The 15972-nt window shown below is 38.1% G+C and overlaps 1 protein-coding gene across 1 annotated transcript in view; it reads right to left on the bottom strand.

Moving 5' to 3' along the window:
- Nucleotides 1–7914, bottom strand: part of LOC110472153 (cytosolic phospholipase A2 epsilon) — a 35088-nt gene extending 27174 nt beyond the window's left edge. The window contains exons 1-4 of the mRNA XM_077784413.1: nt 7855–7914; nt 7544–7663; nt 7134–7217; nt 2698–2773 (exon numbers count right to left, since the gene is read on the bottom strand). Of these exons, the coding sequence (XP_077640539.1) occupies nt 2698–2773; nt 7134–7217; nt 7544–7663; nt 7855–7914 (340 nt within the window). The remainder of the gene's footprint in view (nt 1–2697; nt 2774–7133; nt 7218–7543; nt 7664–7854) is intronic.
- Nucleotides 7915–15972: the final 8058 nt, after the last annotated feature.

Below are 15972 nucleotides of genomic sequence, written 5' to 3'. Positions count from 1 at the left end.
CCTCATTGGTTACTGTTCCTACACCCGTCCTCCTGAGTTCTGTATAAAACCTTTGCCCCCCCGCCCGCCGGGGTCTTGGGGCTCATGGAATAAAACCATCTCGTTTCCCCCCAAGTCCCGTGTCGCCTTCGTCTGTCCCTGCGCCACGAACTGAAACTGCAGAGCTTGCGGGGGAAAGCGGCCGCCCGTTCTCTTCCCTCACCGCCCAGCACGGCTCGGAGTGCCGCGGCGAGGAGCGCATGCCGCGCCTCAACATGAACTGTCTTCGTTTCAGTTTAATTTTTTCTGTGCCAAACTCCATCAGCATGTGTTGTCTACAGGCAAAGGTGTAACATCAGATTTCAGGATAAAGTTGGATTTCATCCCAGGCTTTTGAAACACACATCCCATGGATCTTGAGGTGCGTATTTTAAGAAAACAGCCAAGATTAAGTTGGGTGCATGTGTCAGTGAGGACTATCAGTGGAAATATACAGAAGTCAGGATCTGGCAAGTAAGCCAAATTAAAATGTAGAAACTCTATGACCAAACGACCTGATGTGACTGCACTTGCAACAAACAGAGAAAAATCATGGAATGGAGCACTGCACATGCTGAAAAAGATGGGAAGATAGCATGCAGGTAGAAAAAACAAGTCAGAAGTCGTTGCTCTTGATTGAAAAGGCGGATTGATACAGGGAAACTGAAAATCTAGGGAAATTTGAGAAATGTTATTACAAAAATTGTCAGTCTTCTACAGATATCTCACAGTCAGATAGCATCTGACTGTACCAGATGCTTCTGATGACTTTTCCAGGGGAAAGATCATATTGCTGAGAAAAGGCTAGGTAAATATAATTTTATTATTCACACACAATAGCATGTGTAGTTATTTTAGTTTTCTGATACTTCACACACATTCAAATGTTAAAATAAAAACCCTAAGCTGAAAGAACATCAATAGCAGTGCAAAATCAAGCACTTGAAAGCTACAATATATATTTTTTGAATTGTACTTAAGTTTTAAAATTCCAGAGTATCATGTTATTTTTCCTGTGAGATTTCAATTTCTTTGAAAGTAGAGATAGCTCTTTGTTGTCTAAGTAACAGCCTATCTGATGTTTGTTTATCTTCCTTGTTCAACAGCATCCTGGTCTACAGTGCTTCATTCTACAACACCCTTAAGAAACTGGCTCAGTCTCGCAGAGTAGCTGGGGAATTACTGACAGAAAGAAATGACAATTTTCTTCACCAACTGGTCCCCAAGCCTAATTTACTGACAATTAGCAAAAGAATCTTAAAATACTTCCCACTGTCTCTAGTTACCTAACATCTTAAATTAAAATCTCTCTACAATAGTAGGAGATCCAAAATGAGCATGTTGCCTAAATAGATAAGAGACAAACAAAATGTGTTGGAGAAGATACTCTATATTTTGTAGACAGGGCAACAGAGTCACAGAATGTTTTGATATGTAAATTTATCTAAACTTCTTATGCAACAAGTCCGTGAACAGACCTAAGAACTGAGCCCACATGTTTTGAGCTCTACTACAGCAGTGTACATGTTGGTGATAACAGGAATTTTCAAAATTCCTAAGTGACACCTCTCAGAAATCTCCCTGTCCTCAGGATGGAGGACAAGGTCACAACTTTAACACTGTTTTCTGAGAATGCAGCATCATTTTACTTTGTGCAATTCCTTTGCATAAGCAGCTGAATCATGGTTCTTATCTGGTTCAATTTTCATTCTAGGTCAAAGGTGGTATTAAGAGAAATTAAATCAACAGTTCAAAGGAATGAAGGTGAAGTCTTGCACATACATGCAGTGTTTCATAGCTCTCAAAAGGAATAAAAAATTAATTTGACCTTTTCTTCTATACCATAATATTTCTTCTATTTTCTGCAGCCTGATATTACAGACAATGTGAACAGAGCACTTCTCTTCACTTGATTGGAAAATTGACAAGGGTGACATCCATGCTCTTAAAACACTGAAGTGAGTGAAATACAAAGAGATGGTGAGAAATTTTATCTCTAGGATTTTATGGCTTCAGCAACCTTCATCATGATCTCCCAAAAAGGAAAGAAAATGCAAAACAAGTGAAGGAAGAACAGTATGGTAAAGGGATATGTAAAACTGTGATATTAGTGGTGTGCCAAGTTCATGAGACACATGTAGGAATGGCAGGACAAAATTCTCAGAGAAAAATCTGGGAATGTGAACCACAGGCAAAGGCTGTCCAAATGTCACACATTTTCAAAACACTTTGCATGACAGATGAAATGTACCATGTACCACAGTCCCCAAAATATTTCTGTCCAACATCTTTCACTGGGGGGCAAGAGTCAGCTGATGTCATGATGCTCAGGATAACCCAAGACTGAAGAGAGACTGGTGTGTAAGTATTTCAGCTCTATAATCTATGCATTTTTCATGAACATGTTATATAAACATCTGTGTGTTAAAACTGGTGTTAAGGCATTTTCAAGCCCCTGAAACAGCCAACTTGTTAAATAAATAATATGGTAAAAAACCCAATAACCAAATAAATCTCTGAGATTGCAAATAGATATTCTGTGGCATAAATTACCTTCAACTGTGTTTTCTTAGCTAGTATGACTTTAGTGTTTTGCATTTGCGCAATATCTAGCAGAAGCAGGGGCTGATACAGTAATTTGAGAATGATGTAACATCAATAAAACAATCTGGTACTTACAAAAATCTGCCTGATGAGCATTTTTCAACTTTATGATTCTTACAGTAAGCAAGGAGTAAGGTGTCATTTCCTCCTGCTGAAAAAAATAACAAAGGAGATGTATCTTAAAGTTTTTAATATATGTATTGACTGTAAAACAACCAAACAATGAAAAGAACCAAGGTTCTGCTAAAGTTGTCTCTTCCAGTTGGCATCACAGCAAAAATATAATAGGCAGCAAATTCACTTTCTTCACAAACTTCATTGACTCCTAAATCCTGTAGCTATCTAAGCAAGAAGAAAAAGTGTGGAAAGAGAGGATGAATAGGAAAGTTAAGATGGTATAAATAAGCTGAAAAAGTTCATTTAGCTAGTAATGTTAAATTGTACACAGGACCATCAGCAGCCAATATGAAGAAAAAATTCAGTGAATCCGGAAATCAGAGACGCTTCAAATTTGGCTTGCTATTGACCAACAGCCTGTGTTGTGCTGTAGGTAGAATCAAGGCCTATGCAAAAAATTTCTTCTTTTAATGCAGTGCTTGGATAATTGGAGAGAAGGTGTGTGGGGGGGGTCTTTTTATGTTTTCTTGCTTGTTTTTAAAGCAATCATTTTCATGAGAGAGGGATGACTGAGTGTTAGCACCTTAGGGAATGTCTCAGGACTACGCAACACATGGCTTTGGACAAACTCTCCTAGTCTGCTTTGTGGGAACAGAGGTTTTCCTTTCCAAGGATGGTTATCTGATTGATAGACATGGAATAGTTTTGACTACAGTCCTTAATTTCAAAGAAGGCTATCTGCAATTCCTTGTTGAAGGTGCCAGGCCTGGTCATCTGAGTCTATAAAAGTTGTGACAATCATGTATGCCTGATGGATTTTACACCTTCAGAGAACATTCTCATCATGTCCCCTAGCAGCAGCTAGAGCAAGCAGGATACCAGCAAAAAGAAGGAGAAAACAGACAATGCTTACTATGGCTGCAGCACAGGTGGTTGCATTGATTTTTCTTACTGTGGGAACAGTTGGGGAATATTTATCAAAACAGCTCAAGTTTATAGAAAGCAAAGAGAGTAGAATCATGATTGTACTAAAGAGACTGAATGCAAAGGGTAAATCAGCACTGGGGATGGCTCCCTCTCTCACTGTTTAGGAACTGAAGCAGAAGAAAAGAAGGAATTTCAGATTTTATTGAGTAGCCAGTTCTGCAGTTGATGTCTCATTATAATAGTAACAGGTCTTATTATATAGAAGTAACATAAAATGACTGCAGTGAATGTCTGAGGATGAGGCTTTGCAGGGGAAAGAAAATGCAAACAGTCAAATCCTGAGGTCTGACTGCTACTGCTACATGAAGAGCTTTAATCTGCATACAAATATGTTATCAGCAGATCCTGAATTGGGTATCTCCAACAAAAGGGGAGGTATAAATAGTATATCTATATATAATATGCATTTTAAAAAGTCACCTTGAGTTAGTCAGGCTATGAAATAATAAAGAATGTTTTAAGGACTTCTGAGCAAAGCATTAGTGAAATAAAATACTATAGCATTAAAATGAGGCAGATTTAGGAGCAGGGCAGTGCAGTTCTAGTAGCATGGATCTGTGTAAGTTATAAAATGGCTAAACTTATTATGATGCCACTTGTATATTTGCAAAAAGACAAATAATACTGAAGGCACAGGATATAGTAGGTCAAGGAATAGGTGGCAACTTCAGTGACCAGTAGGTAGGTGGCCACTGATATTCAGAAAGAGCTCAAGGAGAAGTTCAGATAATGGCAGAAGACTAATAGATCAGTAATTCTTAGTAAAGTCACAACCTGAAACATCATCAACAAGAAGGGGTGGCCAAAGAAAGAAGCTATTATGAAAGCTAATGACCAAAATTTGGAAAAGACAATCTGAAGTGAAATAGAGCAGAGCTGGTTGAAGATTATGAAATAATTAGGATATGTTATCTATTTTATGAGACTTCAATTAAAATAACAGGGAGTAACTCTTGAGTGAAATAAGAGTAAGAACATACAAACATGCTGCTACTGTGACAAAAGTCAAAGACTGATAAAAAGGTCAAAGTATAAGAAATTAGTAAGACAAGACAGTACATCAGATGAAGTGTGCAAAGCATTGGACCACAGGGAATCCATCATGATACAATTTAGCTTAACCTCTCAAATAATTTCCATCTCTATAAGAATGAAAGACATGAAGGTTATCAAGGGAAATTGCCCAAAAAATGCAGTAATTTCCAGGCTATGAAGTTGTCCCAAAAAATGGCAAGATTGATATCTTTATAAAACACTGGGTAATTGAAAGGCATGTTAAATAGAAGCCAGTGCCTGATATAACCATCAGGTTTGCCCATGAGCTCAAGCTTATGACCAGGAATCATACCAGAATGTCTTCAGTGAGCTGACTGGTTAAAATGCTAACACTTTTTGCTGTGAGCAGCATATCCAAAACAACAAATGGGCTAAGTTCCAAAAAATACATTATCTTCATCAGACTACAGAGAATAGAACTGAAAAATAAATCAATCTTCGTTGTCAAAGTCATATGTAAGGCACATGATATTTTATGTGGCTGTGTTCTAAACAGGGGAGGTAAGATCTCAGCATTACCAGAACACAGGCTGAGCCAGCTCCACACAATTGTGAATTGTTGTTTCATTTTCCTGAAAATTTAGCAGTGGAGTATATTTGACTTTGCACTACAGGTAGGGAATAGCTAAATTCCATGCACAGCCCCAGGCATGTTTTCCTAACCAAATCCAGTAATTATTTGGTTTATCACACAGCTGTGTAAAGTCTTCTCAAATTGAAACAAGTGCTTAGGCAAATATTTGAGCTTTTGTATTAAGGAAAGTTTATACTTGTTTACATCTCTTAGAAGTCAAGGTCTGCTACAAGAATGTAATCCTTTCTAATAACTCTCTACTAATGATTATCCTCCTGCTGAGGATGGCAAGCTATGACTTACAAAAATTGAGGCAATTACCGAAAGCTACCCAGGAAACTCAATACCTGTAGGAGGCAGAAACTGGCCAGTTTAGACAAGTCTGTGCCTTTAGTGCCAGTTTTTTGCTAAGATTAATTACAGAGAAGACATTAAAAATCAGGAGGTAAATAAAGAATGTCTGAGAATGCCTTTGTTGTTAAATGCCTGTACACAGTAAACAGAACTTTCAGAAGTTCATTTGGCAGGAAGAAATTATGGCATGAATAATGAATTGAAGCTTTGGGAAGGGTCCCATATCCCCCTATACACTGGAGATTATGGCCACAGGATCACCTTTTTGTATTACTTCATGTATTTTCTAAAGTGCATGCTGGATTCTTACAGTCTTTATGTAAATGTAACTATGTTACTGGTAAAGAGGAGTTGGTTGCTTTTAGCTATGGATATTCTAAACCAAAACAGAACTTCACTATGAATACATTAAATCATTACAAAACTGCTAAGGTGATTGGGTCATCATTTCCCCCAACAGCTGCTTTTCCTGCTTTAGTACATTCTGTTGCTGAGCTTCAGCACACACACACACAGAACAAATTAGGAACACCTAAATGCCATGTCAGTTTTGGTTATGCTGCTTTGTCCTTTACAGCAAGTTTCACTCCCTACTGGTAGTTTGTACCTTTTGTACACTCATACTCATCTGTAGGAGCTGCCAGCATGCTGTTAACAAGAGATCAGTTTGATCAATCAGTTTGATATGGTTATGACATACACAGGCAAAACAATGTTTGTAGTTTTCTGTTCATTTGGTAGTTTGGTTACACGAAAAAAAACCAATCAAACATATATAACCTATATATGTTTGAATCACACATCATTTAAAATGTCATCAAAAGTAAGTTTTCTTTTCATTTGGAGCCCCCATGTTTTACTTTGAGGCAGCTTGGCACAATGCCAGCAGCAAAAATCATCACTGATCAAGCTGCTATGTGTTTGATGCTACTCTATCTCTGCCAGAGGCCCTGCAAACATGCCCAGAGCTGTTCTTTCATTGTGAGTAAGTGCACAGGGATCAAAGTGGGCATTTGTTCTGAAAATTTGCAATAATGACCAAACCCCAAAGGTTAACCAACAACTATGCTCTGACTTTCTGACTCTGACAGCATTCTCCATTCATTCTGGGCCAAAGCTCCATGAAGTCAATAGATAGCATTAGAAGAAAGCCAAAGTCAGTCTCATTTTAACAGCAAATCAAGTGCATTTTCACCAAGAGATTTCTGTAAGGAAAAAAACCATGGAAATAACACATTCTATGTTATTAATGCTATGCAGATACTGCATCTAAAGAAAATTTTCTTTCATTAAATATTCCTATTTCTACATAACCATGTGAATTTTTACTAACCAAATTGGGGGATGGGGGGGGAATACCCTACCCTCCTCAAAAAAGTATTGGTTTAGTCCCCCATATTTTTAGTTTGTAGAAATATGATACCTTAGCATCATCACTTGGGGCTACATAGTGCATCATCCATTTTCTTTCTTCATTTTCCAAGTGGCTTGATTTTCTGCTTGAATGCTGCTGAGGGAAGAAGAACAGGGGATGAAGAAGAGAATAAAGATCAGATTTTTAATTAATTCAAACCCCCACTGTAACATTCCAATATGGAACAGGCAATTTGCACCTCCTCATTGTGGCAAATAAAATGAACATACCAGTTTTGTGCTATATGGAATGATTCTGACTCCAGGTCCTGGTAACTGCAAGTACCCAAGAAAGAATAATCTTTTTTCCTGGAAATTTATGTCCTATAGATAACAGGGGACTAGACCTGTTGTAGTTCAGGGACAAATCTGAATCAAAAATCCAAGATTCCTGCCAGGGTTGTTCTGTTTTCCACTTACCTGGGATAAGGCAGAGGTTGATGCCATTGAGATCGCTGCTACATTAAAAGCAGCTGCTGTGAGTGGCACCTTAGTACTGGGCTCCACAGGTGCCAGTGCCTCCTGAAACAAATTTACAATCTTGACGGAGTCTCAGAAGTTGCTGAACGGGTGTTTTATTGCACTGAGTCAGAGCTCCACGCCTCCAGCTTTCTGAAACAGGGAAATTTCCCACCCACATTATTTGTCAGAGAGCAGCTGCTGTAAGGTGTGAACCTTCCCATCTGCAGGTCTTGTGGCTGAGTGTGCTGAGGGACCAAAATCATTCCCACCTGGGGCTCAAGGAAATGCAGTAGCTGCTGTAACCTGGCTGATGATATGATAGAGATCATCCATGCGAGACAGCCTTACAGTGATATTCTAAAAGTGAGGACAGCAATAGCCTAGTAAACACATCAACATATTTTCTCCATGCAAACACCTGAATTCAATACATTATTATATCCATAATAAAAAATAAATTTAAAAACAGCTATGGAGATGATTGTTAGAATGAAGACATTTACATAGGAAGATAATAAGAATTCTTTTGAAGGAATATTTTTCCCTGAAAAGTGCTGTTGCATCATGATTTCTGTGTACATGCTCATTTTTCTTGTAGTGTTCTATCTCAAAAGAAATAAAAAAGTTATGATGAACAACATTTCTCTGCATCCTAAACCACATTGTATAATTTTTCCATTTGAAATGTCTTTCTTATTTCTGGGCTTCACATTTAATACAGCATGCAACTTAACAAATTTAAATGAGATTCGAACATTTCACCTTGAAAAATCATTAAATGTTTCTACAAACTACATTATCAATTTCTGCTGCAAAAAAGCTCCAGATTCTTAGCAATTGTATTGAAATTGTCACCCGGCTGGATGCTATTAGCAGATTATTGGAATTTAATGGACTGATCCAACAATTTTTTTGTTGGAATTCTTTTAATCTAATGAGGATCTGCATGTGTTCAGCACACCTCTAGGAAGCTCAGTCATTACATTTTCTAAGACATTATGCAAGCATTATTAGGCACACATACATTTGCACTGAAAGTCCTCCTGAATGATTAAACGTAATGCTTATGAAAGAATTTGAGATTAATAGGATGACAAAGCATCCTGCTTCCTCTTAGAGATGGGCATACGTGTGAAATCACTGCCACTCTGACTGTGGATATGAGTTTGTACTAGGACCTTGACTAACAGAAAATAGAAACAAACCCAATGACTTCTAGAAGTCTCATTACATACTTTTCTCATGTGAACACAGGAAACAATATGAAAAGTTGTTCTTACAAGAAGAACAAGTTGAGACAATCTGATCATCTTACATGGAGTATTCCATCCTTCCAAAAGTTCAACTTATTAGGTTTAATTTTATATCTACATTATCTTTTTTTTGTTCCGCTTCTTGAAATAAGCACACTTATTTTATCATGAAATGCAAGTGCTAAGTTTGCTTTCAACTTCCTTTCTCACCTTCAATGTATTGAAACTTTCTGGAACTGCTTAACTGAAGCCAGAATTAGAAAACCTACCCAGTAGGTAAAGGAGAGTCACAAGTCTCTCCCAATCCTTGGCTGATACTATAATTAATGTGAGTACCTGCATTTCTGTAAAAAATTTGGAATATTTTTTCTGTGAGAATGGTGACAAGAAACAATTTAGACAAAAGTAACTATGCACAAAAGCACACACATGTTCTCTTTCTTCTGCTACAATCTCCAATCTACCTGTGTCCCTGGCTGAAGTGCCTAGAAGAGTTTCAATACCTCAACCGAGGAATGGGAACATTTGTTACAACTTCTTTGTAATTGTGCCACACAAAGGCTGTCAGATAGAGGTAATGTTTCTGAAATGTATGGAAGCTAATGGGTGTGATATTTTTGCATGGGATCCTGTTTTCATTTACCTTCTCATATGGCACCTTTGCTTTTAAGACAAAAGGAAATGAGGTGGGGAAGAAGCCTACAGCATCTCTTAGGAAGCTGACTGAGCTGCTTGTTGTCTGACAACTAACTTTTCTTTCCTGAATTAAGCCTTCCCTATATGAAGTATCTGTTCTTTAAGCTCAAGCCAGAGGTAGCCAAAAGTACCTTTGACTCAAAGCTGGCACTGGTATTAAATTTCCTAAATTAGTTCAAAGTTCAAATCTGCTTTTTACTATGAAGCGCTGTTCCTTTTGAGACAAACTCATCCTTTTCACAAGGTGTGTACTTAGGATACGCTTGACCATTAAGTCATCTGAAAGTTAAATTCATAGTAGAAGCTGGTTGTGTTTTCTTTGTATTAAGTGTATGAAAAAAAGAGTGGCAACTGCAAGTAGTGACTAAACACCTCTACCCTGGATTCTTCTGGAGAAGCCTAAACGTCCAGATGACACTTGACACCTAACTCTGAATGTCTGAAAGTAGCTGAGATGGATCTCACCCTGGGTAATCAGCATGTCTTCTTTAGTAATTTATTTCTGAAGTTACTGATGCTGAGGGAACCTGACATTGAGGAACCTGGTTTTGTTGTTAGCACGTGATTCACCCTGTTGCAAAACACCCTTGGGCAAAAGCTCTATTAGCATATAAATGAAAAATCCTCTCTGGTATCCAGTCAAATAACAAAGAAGAGGTTTTGTGATTACCAAAGTGGCAGAGAATGCAAAATTCAACGAGGCTAATACCAATACAAACTTCCAGCCATATTCAGGTTAAGGATCACCAAAGCCCCCCCGTGGTGGTAAAGCAGACAGCCTGACTTGGGAATGCTGTCCATAAAGCACAGGCTGTGCAGTGGTAGTTTATGGTCTCTTATTGCATTAAGGGAGCAATATCAAGCTGGGTTTTCTGTGAAACCTCAGGCTGCAATCTGCAGAAGTTCAGCAGCAGCTTTATAAGCATCTGGGACAAGTTTGGGACAAATAGGAAATGTCAGAGGGAAAGACCGACAGGAGAGGGCTGTGACAACTCTGAAGAAATGCACTTCTGACTTGTGGGGCAGAGCCCCAGTGGCCAAATGATACATTCAGTGCAGCTCAAGGAACAGAGGAACATGATGGACCATCCCAAGATACTACACTTATGGCAATTTTGGGGTCTCTCTGCTGATGAGCAGTGGTGGGATGCAGTTCACCCAAAATTGCTGCGCCTTGAAACTATTTTCATTTCAGGTTTTTTTCTGCAATGATTTTTTTCCCCCTGACTAGTCTGATGGTGTCTAAGACCACAATAAACACATCCTAAAACTACAACTGCAACTAAGTTAGGAATTCAATATTAATGCTCAAAGACATGCCTTGGATCAGATTTAATTATTAAAAGATTCATTAAAGTGACTGCTTAGGACAAATAAAAGATCAGATAGATTTTGTGTTTTCTTTCCACTTTTGTCAATCATTCTTCATGATTGCTCTCTTCAGACTTTCCCATCCTTTACAGCTTCTCTGCAGCCTACAGAACTCTTCATTATGTCTCATCCCTATACCATGGGCTTTTGATATTAGATGCTTCAGCACATGTTTGTCTCAGATTTTTCAGACCACCTTTCTGAACACAGGAGAAAGAAAGCTTCACTGAAATCCCTTCTGGTTTATTCCTGATTACTATCTTTACTAGAAACAGCCATGTTCTATTCATGGATATAAGTAAATGCAACTGATGTACATCAGTGTGATGCTTCAGACATTCAAAGTATTATTACATTGTGGCCCATCTGAATAAAAGCAAAAATGTTCAAGTCCAAGTCAGAAATCAAGAGATCATAAGAATCTCCATGAGTGCAAAGCTGAATATCACTCACAAAAATCAGGCTTTAATAGGGTAGTTCAGTGAAACTGTGCTTAATCCACACAACAGCTTCCATATGGTGACCCATATGGTCTTTATTTGAATAAGATAAATATATATATGTCATAATGAGAAAGGTATACATAAATACATTTATCTGTAATTCAAATATAGATTAAGAGAATCTTTTAGGTTGGAAAAGACCTCTAAGACCATTGAGACCAACTGTTAATCTAACACTGCTGAGTCTACCACTAAACCATGAAGGCATTAGGATAGAAAAACTGAAATGGCTTGAGAAAATTTGAACCATAAGGTAAAAATCAGCAGAAAAAGAAGTGTTTCTATCTACTAGAAATATTAACTTGTTTTTAAAAGGTCTCTGTATGCTCCTTCCCATGACAAATAGGGAGTATCGATATGCTACATATATGCTAACTTTATTCAGACTCAGAAAAAAATGTGTATTCAGAAAAGATTTCAGAAACTCTCTAAGAAGTACCTAATGTCCTGGGCAAATACTCATAGTACCTCATGGTTGCAGGGTTATTTGGTCTGTTTATTCTTTCATAGAACATAATCTCTCTTCTGATTTGACTCATAGAAGACCTGTACATATGCACCTCTTTATTGTAGAGCTTATATGTCTATTTCTTAAATTAGTCTTTCTTTGTAAGGCACTCCCTGCCTCAAGTATTATAGTTCTTGCCAGCATCACTGCAATATCCCATCAAACACTAAAAGACATTGGGACTTCTAAAGCAACTTATCCAGAAATAACTGGCCTCTAAATCTTTTCAGCTGTAGTAGGTTAATGGTATCTTCTTGTTTCAATAAAATCAGCAAATGCTGGAGAGCTATGCCTTTGGGTTTACTATCCTTGTCTAACATATGTGGCATCATATGCTAACATCAGCTTTAAATTTCCAGTGTTCATTGCAGTTAGCTCCAAGGGATAAAGTACATTACAAAAAACTAGTTGATGCATAAATCTGTTGGTTACCAGAGTGCATTTCCTGACTATAGAGAGAAAAATGCCATTTCCCATGAGAACTTGAGAGTTCCAGGCAAGATCAAGGGAAACTCAATGCAGGCGACAGGTTCAGCCCTGATTCTGGCAGTTCCTCCAAGCCTTCCCCATTATTAAGCAGAATCTCTTTTACCTCCTCAGTGTAAAACTAGCCACAGCACCTTTCTGAGTGCATTGCCTTTCCAGCCAAAAGATGTATAGCCAGCGTGTTTCAGCACACATCAGGACACTGCTTTTCTCAACACGGCAATGACTCAGGATTTGGTATAATGAAATTCATATTTTTTTTGTCGTTTTCTATGTTACAGAAGATACTAGAACGTTGCATTATGAGACCACAGCTCACATCTGATGCAGATGTCTCCAGTGTGAGAGCCCTGGTGAGGAAACACAAGCTATGGGAAGAGGACATCCTTAGGAAGGCATACCCAGATGAGGACAGGCTGCCAGCCACTGTGGGCATTTCCCACCCCATTTGCCAGCTGAAGAGGAAAAGGAAGCACAGGGTTAGGTGATGTACTCAGTCCAGCTCATCTTGCAGTGCTGAAATTCCTTGTGCCTCTTCCTTGTATGAGAAAGGCCTGGCTGTTGCAGAAGCTCTCATATCCAGTATCTCCCTGTGTGCTGTTCATTCATTGAGCAATTTGAGCTGGTGTGCATGGCAGCCAATCTTGCCCCATATACAACATGTTGTCACTGGGAAGATGGAATGATAGCCTTTCCAGGGCACCTGGTAGGTCATGTAAGCAGTGCTTAACAAACCCAGGCTCTGTTGTTCCATCTGAGCTATCACCGTGCCTTGTGCCAGCTGCCCATGGGTTGGAGTCTCAGTGATGCTACAGCACATGGGTATTAACAAAACAATGCCATTTCTCTGAGACTCCACATGGCTTCACAGTTGTCTGTGGAGCCAAGTATGGGAGAATTTGGGACTAGTAAGCAAAGGAGTCTCACCATCATTTCAAATGCTCCAGCTGAATAAAATACAAAACTGTGCAGGAATCTAGTGTGGCCACTTACTCACAAAAGGGCTGATCACAAAGATTAAACTATGTCGACAGCTCTGTATGGAACAACTTTAAAGAAACCATTGCAAAACATCTTAAGGAAGTGTTTCAGAAATGCGTAAGGAAAGAAACATTCTCCAGATCGAGATAGGCAACTTTGTAAGTACATCCTATTACATGTGAAATTAGATCAGCATTACAACATTAGACAATGCTAAAACTCGTAGACATCAAAGTCAAGCATGACTCCTAGGTCAGGTCAAGAAAACAGATTAAAGAAGAGCAAATTCTTAGTGGCAAACATTGCTGAATATCCATTATAAGAAATGCAAGGGAGCTAAACGTTACTAAAGCATGTGGAAACCTGTCTAAATAGCTCTTGCATAAACTATCACATGTGTTTGATATTTTGACCCTATGTGATGTAACAACTAAAACCTACTCATTTAGATCACATTGCACAGATACGACACAAAAGGAAAATTAATTATTTGCTGTATTTCCACAAGTCCAAGAAAATAATAAGTTCATATGTGCAAATAAAAAGGAAATGTTTCTGAAAAGAAAGCAAAATGCTATCAAAAGTATGGACTTATTACTTCACATAAAAAGCTAAATAGTTACTAATTATGCAGCTAAATCGGGAATGATAATAAAACACTTGTATTCTCTGTTCAAAAAGAAGACACTTTACTTGTTTCATCAGTGAATAATGAAAATTATCACATAGTCATACAACACATAATAAGACAGAACAGAGATCTTTCTTACCAATTAGTTTCTAAAACATAGTCTAGGACTCTTGACTACCTATGCTTCAGCTATTTTAATTCTTGGTATTGCAGAACTACCAAACAAATGTGAATATTGTACAAATTCTAAAAAGTATCAAGGGGGATGTAGTAATGTGCCAGTAGTTTGTTTACCCTGGCTGCCATTGCCATAATGAACACAATATCTAACAAATTGAAAATCAATTTTCATATATTACCATTCTGGGTTCTCTTGCTATTCCTCAAAATGTGGGATAGTAGTCGTGCATGCCAAATGCTCCATCATCCCTAAAGTAGTTGATAGAAATACCTGTGTTAAATGGAGAGTTGGTTTCAAGTTGCTTACATTCCGTACATTTATGCTTCATACATTTTGTACAGCATTTGTTAATGTATGCATGTTTATATGATATATAACTTTCAGCATACAAAGCAATTATACGCTGAATACTGCACTCCACCACACAAGGGAGTGTTTCACCAAAAAAAGATTGTTGATGGGTAATTAGGTGGCCTTAGGACAGTCATTAACTAGCACAATTTGCTGTCTGGACAGCAGATGGTTCCACCCAATCAAATTCCATATATATGTGTGTGTGCGTGTGTGTGTGTGTATAAAAACACCAGGGGAGATTTGGAGTAAAAAATTATCTCTGGAGCACTTTGCATGAAAACAGAAGCAAGAGACCTACCTCCCTTGCATGTGAACTGAATGCCTAGCCATATGGTTCAGTAAAGAGCTTAAGAACCATGTAGCTGTGAAATAAAAGAACAGGGTAAAAGTGTAGGAAAGATGGTGGAAATTGATACTAATAAAGAGATAGAGCTGTCCTTTTCCTTTTCCTTTTTCCTTGTTAAAATTTGCAGTATTACTTATATTTGGACTATGTACAGAAATTCTTCTTTAATGTATTTATTTTAGGTATGTTATAGAGGTGATGCCACTGTGAGACCAAAACACGTGCTGTCCTATGTGTCTTGCAAGGCAGGTTACTGAAGCTGTCTTTAAGTGACCAGAGTGCACCAAGGCCACAAAGGATGTCAAAGCTATTACAGGATGTCCTCCCAGAAAAGTTCATGGCATAGCAAAATGGCGATGCCAGGTAATGGCATGGAAAAGAGATCCTTCTGGGGTTAGCATTAGCCAGAAGTTCCCCGTAAGGTGATGAGCAGTTTTGGTAAGCCCTGAGCTGCCTCTGGTAGCCAGTCAGTAGGAAATAGTGTTTTTCAATAAATCTGAAGAAACAGATTTTATTCTATCCTGAAATATCACTTTTTTTTAGTCTATTGTGCAAAGATATTTTAATGCAAAGACTAATGAAAAGAAAGTATATATTAGGAAGGTAAAGAATATTTTGTCTGATTTCAGAAGTAGTCCTCGATGACAAATATCACTGAAAAGTTTTCTTTTGAGGAATTTTTAAGAGTTTAACAGTTTCAAACTCTATTGAACATTTTCACGAGTGCTTTGGAAGTAAACAAGGCACCCTGACTGGCCAGATTTGCAGAAGAACAAAGATCGAGGGAGTAATACTAAGGACAGGGCAATCAAAAAGAATGATCTGACCTGCTTGATAGACTGGCCTGTTTAACCATGGTAAAATCTAATACACTGGAGTGTGAGCTATGATTAAAGAACTGCTGAATGTATGGTTCAGTTTACACCCCCATGCAAAAGAGAAGACTGGAGTGTGGAAAAATCTAAGTGATCAGCTTATGGAAGACAAACAACTGGTGAGAAGCCTTTAAAGGCAAATGAGGACAACTGGATTCTATATATAGGAATTGGGAACTCATCTACATATAAGAATATAAGA

The sequence above is a fragment of the Lonchura striata genome, chromosome 6, assembly GCF_046129695.1.
Source record: "Lonchura striata isolate bLonStr1 chromosome 6, bLonStr1.mat, whole genome shotgun sequence".
NCBI lineage: Eukaryota > Metazoa > Chordata > Aves > Passeriformes > Estrildidae > Lonchura > Lonchura striata.
Note: the sequence above shows the minus strand (reverse complement) of the source record. Positions and strands in the feature narration are given on the sequence as shown.